The 17,500-nt window shown below is 42.4% G+C and overlaps 1 protein-coding gene across 2 annotated transcripts in view; it reads right to left on the bottom strand.

Moving 5' to 3' along the window:
- Window positions 1-9,052: 9,052 nt before the first annotated feature.
- Window positions 9,053-17,500, bottom strand: part of Uri1 (URI1 prefoldin like chaperone) — a 62,601-nt gene continuing 54,153 nt past the window's right edge. Inside the window, exons 5-9 of one of the 2 annotated variants that reach the window (XM_027430305.2) lie at window positions 17,343-17,500; window positions 15,104-15,470; window positions 13,474-13,613; window positions 12,520-12,757; window positions 9,053-10,041 (exon numbers count right to left, since the gene is read on the bottom strand). The exon at window positions 17,343-17,500 is cut by the window's right edge and continues 11 nt beyond it. In XM_027430305.2, coding sequence (XP_027286106.1) covers window positions 9,859-10,041; window positions 12,520-12,757; window positions 13,474-13,613; window positions 15,104-15,470; window positions 17,343-17,500 — 1,086 coding nt within the window. In that variant the 3' untranslated portion in view covers window positions 9,053-9,858. The remainder of the gene's footprint in view (window positions 10,042-12,519; window positions 12,758-13,473; window positions 13,614-15,103; window positions 15,471-17,342) is intronic. The other variant, XM_027430304.2, reaches the window with a different exon arrangement.

Genomic DNA, 17,500 nt, shown 5'->3' with positions numbered 1-17,500 from the left:
TGGGAAAAGAAACAAATTCGCCTTACTGAACTAAGTTAAATAAACCACACTGGAATTAAACCAGAAACCAGTTAAAAACGGCTGGACAGTCTACAATAGCCTGAACCCTGAGCAGAAAGCTACAAATAACATGTGGGGCAAAAAAAGAAAAAAAAAAATCCCCATGAGAATTTAAAAATGTTTTGAACTAGACAAAAAGAAAACACAACTTATTAAAGTTTGAAAGCACAGAGAAACCAAGTCCATCACCAAGGCTTCAGACTTGGGACACCAGGAAAAAAATAGATTAATTCTAAGGAATAAAGGAAATAGTAAAGCAGAAAGAGAGGGTTGCATGGTATGATGGAGAGCACTCTACACTCTGAACCCAGAATTAAAGTGGAAAAAAATCAAGAAAATATAAGCAAGAGGTCAGTTGGGGGGTGGGGTGGAGAAATCAACCAAACTAGAAGCTGGTTTGTGACTAGTAAAATTAATAAGCCTCTGGCCAGACAAAAATAGAGAGGACATAGGTTGGAGATGAGAAGAAAGTCAATACAAATCCCAGGAAGACTAAAATGATGACCAAGGAACACCAGGAGCTCACTCACGTAAAGTGAAACAATTCTTTACAAGCCACAAGCCACCAAAACTCACCCAAGGAGACATACATAATCCCAGCAGGCCTATAAAGACATCATGTAGGAACTTTGCAGGACAGAAAGCACCAGGCCGAGAGAAATTACCTGGGTACTTTCATCAGTATTTAAGAAAGAAATCTGTTCATCTCTTCAGAGGATGAGGTGGGGAGAATGTTTCCTGGGCCACCTGTTGAGTTCCAGAACCCAAACCAGAAAACGGTATTATAAGAAACCTCAAGGGTTTCTCAGGAGCAGAGATGCAAAACTCTTCAAGAGAGAATTCACTAACGGAGTCTAACAATATCTGAAGCTTGTGAGATCCAATGCACCACAGCCAGCTGAGATTTATCTCAGGCATGGCAGGCTCATTGAGTATTTGAGAATCTGTTACTGGAGCACTAACACATCAGATGAGAGAGAGAAAAGAAAAAGAGATCATATCAACTGATGAAGGGCATCCATTCATATAAAACATCCATTCATATAAAAAATTAAAGTCTTTTAGTAAACTAGGAAGAGGAAATGTCTTCCATTTAATAAAGAATATCTCAAAACAAAGTACCACCCCATGGCTAACATATGTAACAGCGCCAACCTTAAAGCTTTCCCATTAAGATCAGACAACCTTGTAACTACACTAGAAACTGTTACTAGTGCAGTAAGACCAGAACAGGAAACAAAAGATACACATATATAACTAAGATGGAAGTAAAATGATCTTGGCTCATAAATGATCTCTGGAGAAGAGCCAAAAGAATTGGCAAAATCTTCTGGAACCATTACACAAGATCACCACAGCCCAGGTTAACAACCTCCCTACATACCACAAACATTAAGTACTTTACACCCCAAAATGAGTCTATTTGGTATAAGTCTCATATGTGTAACAGTGATACAATGAAAACAATACCCCCCCAAAAAAAATAAAGAAGGAAGGAAGTCCATGTTCATGGTTAGGAAGACAATACTGCCACAGTATCAGTCCTCAATTTGATCTGTAAATTGTAGTTATAATCCTAGGAGCTTAACTTGGAATGTCAACAAAATGATCTTAAATGTTGCAAAAACAGGAAGCAAAATGCCTAGAAGAGCCAACACAGTATCAAAAGCACAGAATAGAGTTGAAGGACCAGCATCACCAGCGTTCAAGGCTCAGGATAAAACAACAGTGATCAAGACAGTGTGGCATTAGTGGGAAATGTCATGAACACGTGAATGGGACAGAATACAGGGCCCAGAAATAAGAGAAGCGCAATTAGAGTCATCTGACCTTTCGTTAATCAGAGATGTAACACAGAGGAAGAAGACACCTTTCAAACAAGTTATATCTGAACAACTTGGACACAGACGTAGGCTCTTCATGTTTAACTCAGAATGGATCACAGACCTAAATAAAAGTGCAAATCTGTAAGTCTGAGATCAGTTGAAGAAAATCTTCAAGAAAGCGAGTTCAGTGACAGTGTTTTAGCATATGAAAGAATAGATGAGGTTCCCTGGAATTAAAAGGTTCAGCTCTGTAGAAAGTACTGTTAAGAGAATGAAAAGATAAGAAATGGGAGAAAAATCATTTTCTCTTTGTTGTTGTTGCTGTTTTTTGTTTTTCGAGACAGGGTTTCTCTATATAGCTTTGGAGCCTATCCTGGCACTCACTCTGTAGACCAGGCTGGCCTCGAACTCACAGAGATCCGCCTGCCTCTGCCTCCCGAGTGCTGGGATTAAAGGCGGGCGCCACCAACGCCCAGCAATCATTTTCAAAAGACTTCTGTGATAAAAGATATACACACACAACTCAAGTTTAATAAGAAAACCACCTGTATAAAAAAAAAAAAAGTGCCTAAGTCCTTAACAGATCCCACACCAAAATGACAGACATCAAGTAAGCATTTGGAAAGATGTTTTATATTGTGTGCCACCAAAAGGTACAAATTCAAACAAGTCAGAACCACAAACCTATCAGAACAGCCCAAATCCCAAAGACAGATACCAATCACTGGATGGAACAGAGAGTGTGTCCTCATTCTGCAAGGAAGCATGGCAGAGATTTACAAAAGCAGCTTACTACACAGTCCCCCAAACCAGCCATTCATCAAGAGGCTGGAAACATATCCACCCGCCCACCCACCTGATGGTTGTGGCAACTCTGAGAACTGCGAACAGCTGGGAGCAACCAAAGTATCCCTTACTTAGTGAGTGGACAAACGACAGCACCTCCCTCATGGAACATTATGTTAGAGCCGTGAAGTCACCAAGATTTAAAGAAGCTGGCCCACAAAGCCTACATGCTCCATGACTGCAATCATTGCCATTTTGGAAAAGACAAAAATTTTTGTGGAGAGGACCAGTAGGGACTGTTGGGGTGGGGACACAGAGAGAAGGCACAGAGACATGGCACAGAACTTCTAGGGCAGTGAAACTACTCACCCTCGTGTACTTGTCCAAGCTCACAAAATATACGGCACAGCAAGACTGAAACTCCCATTAAAACATGGACTTCGGGTGATATGTCAACAGGAGACCAACAATTGTATGGCCAGGACAGCTAGGACTGTTACAGAGAAACCCTGTCTCAAAGAAAACAAGTATGTATGCCTCATGTGTGCAGTACCCATGGAGACCAGAAGAGGACATCAAATCCCCTGAAACTGGAGTAAACAGATGGACATGCATGTGACTGCTGGGAACTGAACCAGGACTGCTGCAAGAGCCGCCAGTGTTTTAATCCCTAAGCTATCTCTCCAGCCCGTGTTATTATTATTGTTGCTTGTTTGATTGGGCAAAATTATCAAAATGTAATCATTTGAAGAGTCTAGATGTTAAAGAAAATTTTCACACGCACACACACACAAATAACCATTTCAAGACTCTGGAAGTATAGCACTACTTTGTGTTTATTTAAGTAAACATTGGGCAGGAGACGGGGGGGGGGGGAATCTTTAGAGACAACCTCTTTCACAGTAGCCCCTTCCAAGCTGGGACAGCTCATGAAACTTCTGTTGAGGGAGGCAGACTATGCTGGGTCCTTTTATATCCTCTCTGAGAGGAGAGAACTCCTCCAAAAGACCAGGCTGTTAAAGCAAGCCTGTAGGAATTTTCCTAATTAGTAATTGATGGGGCAGGGCCCAGCCCATTGTTGCTGTGGATACCCCTGGCCTGATGGTCCTGGGTGCTATAAGAAAACAGGCTGAGCAAACCATGAGGAGCAAACCAGTAAGCAGCTCCCCTCCATGGCCTCTGCATCAGCTCCTGCCTCCAGGTTACTGCCCTGACTTCCCTCAGTGATGGACTGTTACCTGGAGGCATAAATAAACCCTTTCCTCTCCAAGTTACTTTTGGTCGTGGTGTTTCATCATATGAATAGAAGTCCTAACGAAGACACTGACTATACTTCAAACATGGCAGGAAAATCCATCCAGAGGCTTTTCTGAAAATAACAGCAATTTCGTGGCAAACAGATTGGAAGACCCATTTGGCTGTGAGGGCAAAACAGTGCCTGGCCCAACCACACTGGCTACAGGGTTAACAGTAAGAACCAGAGCAAGGCAGTGATGGGCCTCTATAACTTCACAAGGCAGGAGCTATGAGCACGCTGAGTGCACAACAGGGAAGGAGCCAGCTCAACTGGCTCTAGGCAAGACTAGAAAGTTCCAAATTATGGGTGTGTTCTCCAAGCCTCAGACATCTGCTAGCAAAACTGAAAACCGTACTGGACCTGGACATGAAAAAACAATGTCCGACCAATCTCAGGCTATGTCACCAAGATACACTGGCTCAAGGTTGACCAGTAAGTAACCAGATTAAAAGAGAATTAAAATAAAAGGCAAAAGATATCAGAGGCTGCTTACTGGGAGTCACTGTGCATAACCAAATGAACAAAAATAAAGTCGCATAGGAAGGACCAGAATGTGGAGTAATTGTTATTTTAGTGTCCTGTTTTAAGCTGGCTTACACATGACATAAACAGAAGCTCCTGGGGGAGGACCTAATGGTTTAGCAAATACACTTTAAAGCAGCAATTATGATTATGTTAAAGAACCAAGGGGTTAACAGCACACGGACAATGCCATAGAGAACACCAACAAAGACATCAGCATTATAAGAGAGGAATCAGTTGGATTTTCTGGAGCCGAAAAGTAACTAAAGCAAAAGCATCACCAGAGAGATCCAGGCACCCATTTGAACACAGAAGAATCAGAAAGCACAAGATAAGTCAACAGGAATTACATACTCAACAGAGAAAGATAAATGAGAAGGTTCTGAGGAGGTAGAGATGGTTCAGTGGTTAAAAGCATGTCCTATTCCTGCAGAGAACCTGAGTTCAGTTTCCAAAACCCATCTGAGGTAGCTCAGTCAACTGTACCGGCAGGTTTAGGGACCGGACGCCCTCTGGCCGCTGTGGGCACACACATGGTACACACATGGTACACACACACACACACAGTACACACACACACACACATGCACGCACACACACAAGTGCGCACACGCATGCGCATGCACACACACACACAGTACACACACACACACACACACACACACACACACACACACACACACGGTACACACATAGTACACACACGCATGCACACACACAGTACACACACACACACACACACACACACACACACACACACACACGGTACACACATAGTACACACACGCATGCACACACACACACGCACACACACACGCCATACACAGCTAGTACTGGAAAGGAGGACATTTAAGAGCCAGGAAATAGTTTGGAGTTTTTTTAATCTGGGCCATAAAAAAAATTTTTTTTAAATGTCAGAAAACCTTCTCAAGTTAATAAAAAGCATTAATCTACATCCAAGTTCAATAAAATCCAAGGAAGATAAGTACTAATATAGCCACTCTTATACAAATGAAAAACCTGAGCACAGCAAGAGAAAGCAATTCATGGAGTCCAGGGAGACCAAACCAAAGAGCAGTTGACTTTCCAGACCAGCAACAACGGTGGAGCAAGGTACTCTCTCAAATAAAGACCCTGTGTCCAGTGAAACTGCTTCCAAAGGACACAAAAGCAAGGGTGTTCCCTGATAAAGACAGAATTTACAAACAAGGGATTTTCTTAAAAGGTTCGAGGAAAAGACACCAGATGGTAATTTGAAACCACATAAAAAATTAAGAGACAAACGCAAAGGTAATTATGTAGGTAAATATGAAATATAAACAATTTTTTAGTTTTCTCCTCTTATTTAAAAGACAATCACATGGAAAAGGAAGTGTATAGTTTTGAAGTATTATAGTAATAGGACAGGAAGAAAGAAGTGTCACATAGAAACCAAGTTCCTACATCTGGCTGGAATTCGGCATCCCTCAACAGCAGAACTCAAGAAATGCCCGTGGGGGAACTCATTCTGATGGGTGGGATCAGACACACAGGTCCATCCACACTCCAGAAGAGTGCCCTCAGCTAGAACCAGAAGCCAGTACCCGAATCTCAGCCCTGAAACCGTGACGAACAGTTCAACCTAAAAGAGATGCCTGTAAAATAAAGCTTAAATAACTAAAAATGCACTTTAAAGTGGAATATCTTGTGTTCAGGCATAGGAGTGTCTGGGAGGCAGATGCAAGTGAGGCCGAGGGCAGTCTGGTCTACACAGGTGAATTTCAGAACAGCCAGGCTACAGAGAGACAACGCATACGCCAAAGAAAAGTGTAATTTGGGGGCTGCTGCTTTTACAGAGTACCTGTTGCTCTTGCAGAGGCCCTGGGTCTGGTTCCCAGCACTCACACGGTGGCTCACAACTGCCTGCAACTCCAGCTCCAGATGATACAACTCTCTTCTGCTGTCACAGCTCACCCCCACATACACACATTCGGGCACACACCCATACAGATAAAAATAATGTCATTTTCTAAAAATTAAGTACACATTAAAAAAGTTGACCAATGAATTAAAGATCTAAGTGAACTAAGGAATTCTAACAAGGCTCCCTGGAGATTATACGCCGCATGTCTAAAGAACACCTGCGGAAGATTAGCTTATTTCTTATATTTTTGGTTAACCGCTGAGCCATCTCTCCAGCCCATCTTTGTTCTTTAAAAACTTGCTTACAGAGAAGGCAAATTTGTAAATAAGTATGTAACTGAACTTCCAAGATTTTTAAAATATTCCAATAAGAAAAAAAAAACTGTAAGTTACATATATGATCAATTGGAAAGAAAACTACATTTTTAAAATGTGGAAAATGTGGTTATTTGTTAACAAATTTTGAATTCCCCCTAATGTCCTGTACTGTCCGAAATCAACATTTAAGAAATTATGGGGGTGATGACTGAGTAGAAAAAGTGATTGCCTGGCAAGCACAAGGACCAGAGTTTGACCCCCAGCCATGCATTAAAATGCCAAATGGTTATGGGACCCCCCTCCCCCAGTAAACATGTGTAGACACACATATGCACACAAATGCACACATACTCCAAAAAAAGTATCAATGAAATGCAGATATGTGTATGTCTAGACCATGTCATTTATAAAAGAACAATGCAAAGACATTTAAAAACAGATTTGACTGGGTTATTAAAGAAATTAAAGAGCAACTGGGTAGATGGTCCATCAATTCTACCTCCAGGATCTTCCATGAAGACACATCTCCAATGACACAAAATACAGTCAGATGCATTAACCACTGTACTATTAAACATAATGGCAAAATGTAGGAAACCCCTCAATGCCTTACGGAGGAAAAACGTTGAAGAAACAGTAGAACATTGCATCTCCGTGTCTCTAGGAACCTGTAGAGAAATCACAAGGGCATACTACTCACTAGAAAAATGTACAATGGAGAATGCCATCTTTCACATAAGTAACCTTGAGCATATTAAACACCCATGCATACCAAAACCCCCAAGTTTATACCAATGCTTTATTCTATCTAGTCTAACACCAAACAAGCCATTTCAATCTGTCCCTGACTTCTTTGCCCAACACTGAAACTCCTGACATAGATACACATGCATACACACACAAACACGTGCCTGCTATTTGTGCAGAAGTAAAGGTTGAATCAGAAACTGAAACCATAGGTTACTTACAGTCCGCAGATGGACTTGGGCATCACCGTTTCGGTGATGGAACCGGGACATGGAGTGAAGCCACAGTAAAATACAAAGACCAACAAATCAACCCAAGGGGCCACACAATCCTAGTGAAGGTGAGGAAAGTGTAAAGGGAACACACAGAACCAATCAAAGGAACTTGGGGCACTGGTTTCGTGACTCCTACTATAAGGAACTGCACCCAGTGGAACACAGTGTGTTTCTCCCAAGAGTACAAACGAGCACCACTCAAATTACCTGCGTGGGCTTCGCAGACAAGGGTGCATAAGAGCCAGGCTAGCCGACGGCGGAAAAAGACGTCACAAATATGGACAACCAAATGAATCATGTGGTGTGTCAGATTCGAATCAAGTCTCAGTACAAAGGTATAGTTTTAACATGCTCAGATACTAATGTGTATCTGTTAGCTTACATACACGTCCAGCTCTGCCGGCTAGATAGGCTAGGCACCGACACCTCAGTGGCTATACACATGGAAACAGCTGCTGGTCTATAGGCACCATTGTCTTAGGAATGAGGGTTCCTATTTGGGTCTCAGCAGAAAACACAAACACACTGTTGAACACTTTCTCCTTGCTTCTACCATCATGGCATTCTGTGAGGGGGGACTTATTTCAAAGAAGAAACACAAATACATAAAAGCAGGCTCAAAGTAAGTTCATGAACGTGGAACATCATTTAATGACAGCACTCTTGAGGTCACATGTTGAAAGAAACAGCTGTCCTCCAGGGAGGCTCCTACCTGGCCGTTCTCACAGAAAGCCTCGCTCAAGTGGCAGCTACGGAGGAGGAACAGGGTGCTCCTGGAGAGGGTGTGATGTGATGGTTTGGTTTGGGAGTTGGGTAATCAGAAAGGAAAAACCATTTTTAGGCACAAAATACACGTACAGATGATCAACATTGGCTAGGAAAACATTATACTTTTAGGCAGTCTTTCAAATTCAGTCCCCTGTTCTAGCTTGTCCATTAATGGATTCAAGTTCATCCCTTTATCATTAATATACATATTTCATAAACTTAGACAGTGGCATTGCTCTAGTTACAACTTTGACTTTTCTAGGACATCATTTCACTTTGTTTAAGCAAGAATTCATTAAAGAAACTATAAATAACCTTTAAATATTTAGCCATGAATAGGGGGTGGACTGGGGTTGATGGCTTATTTTAGTTCTAATGCGAATGCTTTTTAAAAGCTACATTTTAGCATGCATCAAGCTATGATCAACACTTGCACTGTACTGGTCAACCTGAGACTGAATGTGTCTTTAAGGCGTTTGGCTACAAGTAAATACATTTTTTTTTCTTACTGGTAGCAAAGCAGCCTTGAAGAATGAAAATATGAGGAAGACTGAAACACTTAAAAAAAAAATCTTTATTTTAAAAAATCTGTTTTTTAAAGCATCTAGACAAATTTTTCTCTCCCAAAGAACAATCCCAGCAAAGACTGCATGCACAGGGAAAAAGAGATGCTTGCGGGAATTCAAGAATCTGTGTTGTGGTCTGGTAGCATATACACAAATCAAAGACATTTTTATACACAATTCTAAACCAGGAAGTTCACAACATTTTAGAAACCAAGTTTCATAAAAATTTTACTTGCAAAAAAAAGTTGTACAAAATATTCTTCTAGTCAAAATTTCCCATAGGGTTTGTGCAGCTTCTTGCCTTAAACACTACAGTATGACATTCAAAGGAAGCTTTTCCAAGAACCACCTAGTTGTATAACCTACAAGAGATATGTAGATTTTTTTAAAGTGCCTTTAAAATGTGAAAGCAAGTAATATAATTGTTGATTCTATTTGAAAATTTAAAATTTCTTTAGCACAGTCCATATGGCAAGCACAACATCACAGCTGGTACAAAACTGCCTGTGTTTAGTTGGAAACACAAAAACAACGCATGACAGTATTCTTTGAAAAGAAAATCCAAATGCTGCTACTGCATCCTAAGGCCATAGACAGTACTCAGAGAATTAACAAAGCCAGCAGAACGTCACAGTATTCAAACATTTACTTTGACTTTTTAAATGCCACTGAGAAAGGTGAGAGAGCTGTTGCTGCCAAGTGAGCAGGACGTCTTTCCAACTCCATGGGCTGAATTTGCTGTGTGTCCTCAAGTGAAGCTTGAGCTGCAGAGGGTGAAACCCAGCTCCTCTCTAGTTTCTCTGCTGCAGTCTGGCAGCTTTGAACTTTGAAACCCTCTTTGCAGGTTCCTCAGATCCTTCTGACAGAACTTCTTTTCGCTCTGGAATAGTGGGTAGGACATGATGAACAATGGCTGACTGTGGTGCTAAGGGGGGTAATGAGAACTCTTTTTCTATTACAGTTCCAGAAAAAGCCTGTAAGACAAAAGTGTATGCTGTTAAATATAAATAAAACGCACACAAAAACCTTTACTCTCCAATACCAAGACTTTTTTTTTAAGAAAACTAAAACTAAAATAACAATTTTGGATAATAATCATCAAAATACTGATTGCTCACAGAAACCAAGTTTAACATCATTTTTTGTTTGTTTGTTTGTTCTCTCTGTGTAGCCCTGGCTGTCCCGGAACTCACTCTGTAGACCGAGCTCGCCTCAAACTCAGGAGACCCACCCGCCTGGGATTAAAGGCGTGTGCCACCACCACTCTGCTTAACATTATTTTTCAAGTACACAGAATTTTTTTTATGATGGGCACATAAGAAAACAAAATGGAAGCTGGGTGTGGTGGCGCACACCTTTAATCCCAGCATACAGGAGGCAGGGGCAGGGGCAGGGGCAGGGCAGGGCAGGGGCAGGGCAGGGCAGGGCAGGGGCAGGGGGCAGGGCAGGGCAGGGGCAGAGGCAGAGGCAGGCAGATCTTTGTAAATTTGAGGACATAAGGCATTCCAAAACAGCCAGCACTACACAGAGAGACCCATGGAGGGAGGGAAGGAAGGAAGGGGGGAGGAAGGAAGGAAGGAAGGAAGGAAGGAAGGAAGGAGGAAGGAAGGAAGGGAAGGAAGGAAGGAAGGAAGGAAGGAAGGAAGGAAGGAGGACGGAAGGAAGGAAGGAAGGAAGGAAGGAAGGAAGGAGGACGGAAGGAAGGAAGGAAGGAAGGAAGGAAGGGGAGGAAGGAGGAAGGAAGGAAGGAAGGAGGAAGGAGGAAGGAAGGAAGGAGGACGGAAGGAAGGAAGGAAGGAGGAAGGAAGGAAGGAAGGAAGGAAGGAAGGAAGGAAGGAAGGAAGGAAGGAAGGAAGGAAGGAAGGAAGGAAGGAAGGAAGGAAGGAAGGAAGGAGGAAGGAAGGAAGGAAGGAAGGAAGGAAGGAAGGAAGGAAGGAAGGAAGGAAGGAGGAAGGAAGGAAGGAGGGAAGGAAGGAAGGAAGGAGGACGGAAGGAAGGAAGGAAGGAGGAAGGAAGGAGGAAGGAAGGAAGGAAGGAGGAAGGAAGGAAGGGAAGGAAGGAGGAAGGAAGGAAGGAAGGAAGGAAGGAAGGAGCAAGGAAGGAGGAAGGAAGGAAGGAGGAAGGAAGGAGGAAGGAAGGAAGGAGGAAGGAAGAAAGGAGGAAGGAAGGAGGAAGGAAGGGAGGGAGGAGGAAGGAAGGAAGGAGGAAGGAAGGAGGAAGGAAGGAAGGAGGAAGGAAGGAAAGAAGGAAGGAAGGAAGGAGGAAGGGAGGAAGGAAGGAAGGAAGAAGGAAGGAAGGAAGGAAGGAAGGAAGGAAGGAAGGAGGAGGAAGGAAGGAAATGGCAAACACATTCGCCATCTGCAGCTGGCTGTGGTGTCCACTCACACAGACACTACGCGGTGTCTGGGCTCCCTTATCTCCCTTTGACACTCAAAAGCTTTGCTTCACCAGGGCTGCTATTTCCCCTTGTGGGTCTTATGCAAGTTTTCAAGTTCTTTATTGCACTTTGCCTCCATTTTTTTGAAGGTCAGTAAAAATAAAAAAACGAAGGTGCTGAGATTAATGTGGATCAGAGCAGCTTTAAAATTCTAGGACAGTCAATCCAACGGCACAAATCACCCATGTCACCAAAAACCAGAAACACTCTCCCACTGTTTATAGAACTTCATCTAATCAAAACCAACTATGTTCAACTGGAATGAGAAGACTAAATGACATATAAATCGCCAGACTGTCTTGATGCCTCTTTTTATATCAAGAAAAAGGAAGGCCAAGGAGTCACTTTTTTAAACTGTCTAGTATTTGGAACCTCTCCCTTGCTAAGAACTTAAGCACAAACTGGAAACTTTAAAAATTGACACATGAAGTTTTGAGTACATTTTACTTAGTTTTGTCTACCAAGTGTTGAAAAACTAAGACAACATATCACTTAGTTTAGAAACCACTGTCAGTCAGTTCTTTGCATTTTTGCTCAAGTAGCCCACCTCTTCCAACACTTAGCTTTTTCTCTTTCTTTGAAACTGTTCGTGTGTGCCACAATGTACATGTCCAGGCCAGAGGACAACTCACGGGGGGCTGATGATTTCCTTCCAGGTGTGGGTCCAGCAGGACGGCAGCAGGCACCTTTAGCCAGAGCCATCCCACTGGCCCTCCTGCTTCTCTGTAAGAGACTCTCCGTTGCCCTGCTCTCTCGGCCCCACTACTCTGCATCTTCTCCCACATACAGAATGCCCCTCCCCCACAGCATCTGAGGCCAAGCTGCCGAGCTCAGAACACAAACTTCTAAACACTCCATGCCCTCATGATGAGCATGAAGCCTTCATATTGTCTTAAAAATGTGTCTGAAAAACAAGAAAGCACAAACTGAGGGTTCATGGATCTCCTTTGACTTTTTGGAATAAACCACAAAGAACAGGCCTGTGAGATATAAAACCCGGAACTAAGACACAGACCTCGGACGCTTCTGAGGGCAACAGCTTCTTGGGGTGGTTTTCCTGCAGTTCTTCCAAAGTGCTCCCCCTGCCCTCGGAGGCCTCCTCGCAGCTGAGGCTCCTCAGGACGCAGCGCCGGTCATCCCCATCCGCAGCACTGCTCTCACTGGTGTCACTGCACACACTGTTGTCTCTGCTGCGAGACTTGAGGATGGACTTCCGGGGCACGTACTCGCCATTCACGACATCCACAAAGACTCTAGGCATTCAAGAACTCACTTCACTTTAAGGGCTCACAACTGAGAAGAACTTCACAAAGATGTCTTCATTTTTTCCCTATAATTTAATCTAAGATTTGTTTGTTTGAGGTCATTTGTTTGAGACAGGGCCTCACGTAGCTGAGGCTAATCTGCCACCTGCAGATCCCAAGTGCTGAAGCCACACAGCTATCACCCAACTGAGTTTTCCTGCTAAAACGTCTTCTCTAAAATGTCATATTCAGAGTAAGCTTGCAACTTCACAGAATGTACCTTCTATTACTTTCAAAGATGAATGTGGGACCCAATAAAATTTAGTGTGCTACTTATAAATAGGTTCAGGTGAAAACAGCTTGAATTGCCAAAAAAAAAAAAAAAAAAAATTTATGCACACCACTGTGAAAACATGAGGAATTTCCACCAGTTTGCAAATGCGGGTCATAAAATGGCAGGTGTTTTCACTCTAACAGGTGAAATACAGGACACGCTCAGGACAATCGTGGCAGGCAAGTTCCACAAGGAAGCCCAGCCCCAGGGCTCTGGTGACATATGAAGAGGACTATGAGGAGGAAACCACCAGCACCCAGCTGCTCAGGTGGCAGGCTGTGTGGCACTTGGTCTCTCACTCTCTGGGCAGAGCCAGCGGGCCATCCCCACCCCCACCCCCAACTCTGGAAAGGGAAGGAAGGGCCAGACAGACACCAGGGCCTTCACTCGCCTGTAAATGTCAGCCGGGCTCCTGATGGCAGGCAGCTCGTGGGGAGCATGGCTCCCAGCACCACTCCTGCGTTTCCGTTTGGCTTCCTCTTTCTTTTCACTGAATTTTAAAGTGGTATTCTTCCCAGTGTTTATTCGAACCTACAATTGATTGACGAGAAAAAGAAAAACAATCAAAAACTTTCAGAAGAAAAAATCAAGTCCCAAAGTAAAACAAACAAACTGTATATTATCAGCAAGAGACACAGCTGAAATTTTCTGGCACTGAAATTGTGTGTGTGACCACGTCTGAGTCTTCTGTCATACTGCTACAGCTATACATCTCCAACAGCCTATTCTATCACTAGTCTTTACCACTGCATGAAAGGCAAAAGACATTTAAACTAAATTCCACACTGATGATAAGCCTCGCCTCCCCTGTTCAACTTACAAGTGCATCTGTGGGTTAACCCATGTGCTGAGAGCCTGAGTCACAGTATAACATCGGATAACACTTAACCATCTGACTGCTTAAATACCACTCGCTACCTCCAGAAAACAAATCAGACTAAGAAAAAGTCAAATGTGCTCAAGACCATAAGCTATTCAGCTGTGCTGACCAGGCATTTCATAATATTCCTTCTAAGAGTATTTGTGTGTTTGGCTTTATCTAAGGAAAATAAGAAATATTAAAAGCCTGGAGGGCGGGAGAAATCAACAATGTTTCAGTTTCAACTGATCAAAAAAATTTCAAAGACCCTTTAGCTTAATTAGAATTACAAAAAAAAAAAAAAAAAAAAAAAAAGAAAATACACATGATCCTTTTACTTTCTAATAGGGCAGAGAAAAGTAACGCTTAAGAAGTATCCAGTAAGTATTAAGATGTCTCCTTACACAATAACCAGATAAAACAGACTACCTTATGGACCCACCAGTGGGTTGGCCGCTTGCTACTGACCAGTTCTGCCTTACAGGCCTTCAGATTCTCTATGACACACACTGCAGACCCTTCAGCACAGTGCACAGAGCAGAGGGAAGGTGGGCAGGGGTGGACTGGTGGCAGCCTACCCTTCATCCACAGCTGTAATGTAAATGCTGGGCTTCTACAGTTAGGTATGGAAGAACAAAGGCTTTCGGTACTAAAGCCAAGTTTGAAAACAATGGATCACAAGATCTCTATAGTCAATCCGGCTCCAAAATGCTAAAACTTGAAACCCATTATTACATGTCTATATTTAATTTGTCAAAAAAAAAAGAAAAAGAAAAAACCGTCTTTCATTTCTCCCAAAATTTTTCCTTGTTGCTCAGGATACTAGTACTCACTTTCTTTGACCCACAGAAAAACAAACCTGATGTGCAATAAATAAATAAATAGTCTTATAGCCATTTTCAGATCCAAAAAGCAAACCAAATGCCCACAATTTAATCTTAACAGAGCCCTGGAATAAGGACAGGTGACTCACTGGAGTTTAGTGTGACACCATCACCTAACTACTCTTGTCTTTTCCTAGTAAGGTGCACTGGTCAGATGAACAGAAAAGATGCTCTTCCTGTTTGGTGGTATTAACAATCTTAATTACTGTTAATATTTTTCTCTTTAAAATTACAGTACAGATGATGTTTAATGATTCTTAAGTTATAAGAATACAAACCCTTTTAGGTTCAACAGTATGAAAGAAATATATTGTTGGTACAGAATTATCTATTGAAATAGTGTGGTCACTGTCATCACCATCCTCATCCTCATCTTCCTCAGTGTCATCTTCATCGTCATCATCATCATCTTCATCTTCTCCGTTGCTATGATAAGAATGTGAACCAATCACTGAGCGGTTCAAATGACTACTGGCTTGGCCATTGGGGAGCTCTGCATTTCGAGCATGCATGCTACAGCCGGCAGAGGCAGAGGAGTCTGTCACCGGAGGCGCCACATTCACACCCGTGCCTGTGCCTGGTTCTTCCTTTTCCTCCTCGGAAGACACTGTGTCTTCGCCATTTGTAATCACAGTATCAGGATTACTAGGTGAAGAAATAAGAGTATTAATAAGATCAAACAAATACAGACAATTAATAGAAGCAAGGTTCTTACACACTGTAGCTATTCAAACATAAGAACTCACAGGACACATGTTTTTATCTCTGGACACTGGCCAGATGTAGTATGAATATAATCAATAAATATGCCAGTTGTGGTGGTGCACACCCTTAATCCCAGCACTGGGGAGGCAGAGGTGGGTGGATCTCTGAGTTCAAGGCCAGCCCAGTCTACAAAGTGAGTTCCAGGACAGGCAGGGCTGCACAGAGAAACTGTCTCAAAAACAAACACACAGAGAAAAGGAAGGAAAGAGATGGAGGGTGGGGAGGAGGGGGAGGAGGGAGGGGAGGAGGGAGAGAGGGGGAGGGGGAGGAGGGAAGGAGGGAGGAGGGGGAGGAGGAGGGGGAGGAGGTGGGAGGAGGAGGGAGAGGAGAGGGGGAGGAGAGGAGGAGAGGGAGGAGGGAGAGGAAGGAGGGAAGGAGGGGAAGGAGGGGAGGAGGGGAGAGAGGAGGAGGAGGGGGAGAGAGGGGAGGAGAGGGGGAGGAGGGGGAGGAGAGGGGGAGGAGAGGGGGAGGAGGGAACTTGTAAGATGATACCTATCCCATTTCCTGAGACTAACTCCTGCTACACAGGAGTTGGCTCAGTATTCTCTCCCCACAACCCCCCACACCTGTCTCTCTTTCAAGTTTCCACATATAAATCTATAATAAAGCCTCTCTTAAACTAAAAGAGAAACCTTTAAAAATAGGTGCTCTATTTTTAAGAACAGAAATTAATGCACCAAACCCCAAAACTACAATATACTATTATTTATTATTATTTTTGACCTCAGAAATTTTTATGACAGCATGTATTGGAATTTCTCAAGATAACAGATCTCTACATGTGCACATGAACACATATTTACACACAAATGCACAATTATCACGCTTCATTCCATAAAGGATCTGAAGACCTTACAAAAATAAGCCAACTAAAAATGCAACAGAAATGAAATGACATCATGCAAATACAGAGAATCATGACTAAGCCTCCTGAAACCAACACTGGCTTTTAAAAAATGAACTAGTTAGTGCCAGTGATCAAAAGGCCCTAACAATTCATAGATGAAACCACAGAGGAAGTTTTTTGTGTCCTATTTTTCACAGAAACTAACTGCTGCATATGGTACATCATTTTAAGCAAAGTACTATAGGACCTTCTGAAGCAGCAAACTTCATATATAGCCTCTGACGGTTCTAAGTGAGTGCTAATGTGTATTTCAAATGACAGTTTGGTGAAGCTTCTTGTACACAGAACTACCTGACCAGATTACAAATAGCCTACTCAATAAACAAAGTTTGGAAAAGCAAGGACAAACATTTTACAGTATCAAATTTAAATTCAAAGACAATTTTTCTTTTGAACAAGCCATTCAAGGACAGACCATTATCTTGAGAACAGTATAAAATTATATAATTTAAAATTTGTTATTTAAGAATGGGGACTGTGGCAGTGTAGAATGCTTGTCTTGTAGAATAGAAGCATTAGTTCAATCCCTAGCACCTCAAAAAATAAAGTTTGGTCACCTTTAAATTTTTTGTTAGTATTTAATACAATTACTGACTATCAAGTATAATCACTTCATTATAATATTGTGAGATCTAAGTAACACAGATTATGGTTTTCAGTGTGGGTATGCATAAGAACAGCAATGTGCTTTCCTTAAAAAAAAAATTCTGCAAGAATACTGCCCATGTGAGGGCAGAAAGACTCTTGAGAAGTTTGCAGTCCCTGCATGGCCTTCAAGGAGCACACACTGTCTTATCAATGAGGAAAGACACACATTCTCTTGGAAGAAGAATGTCATTAAGCACCTATCAAGTTCACCCCGCAATTCTTCTTGTCTCTCTAGCTCTTCAAGTCGAGCCCATAATTCCTCATCAGCAGGCAAATCCTTGGGTTTTACATCATTTTCAAAATCTGCTTCGAAAACATTTGAAGTTTTTGGTTTGGAATGAGGTTTATGAGCAAT

Source organism: Cricetulus griseus, chromosome 9 (genome assembly GCF_003668045.3).
Source record: "Cricetulus griseus strain 17A/GY chromosome 9, alternate assembly CriGri-PICRH-1.0, whole genome shotgun sequence".
Taxonomy (NCBI): domain Eukaryota; kingdom Metazoa; phylum Chordata; class Mammalia; order Rodentia; family Cricetidae; genus Cricetulus; species Cricetulus griseus.
This window is presented reverse-complemented; position numbering and strand designations above follow the sequence as displayed.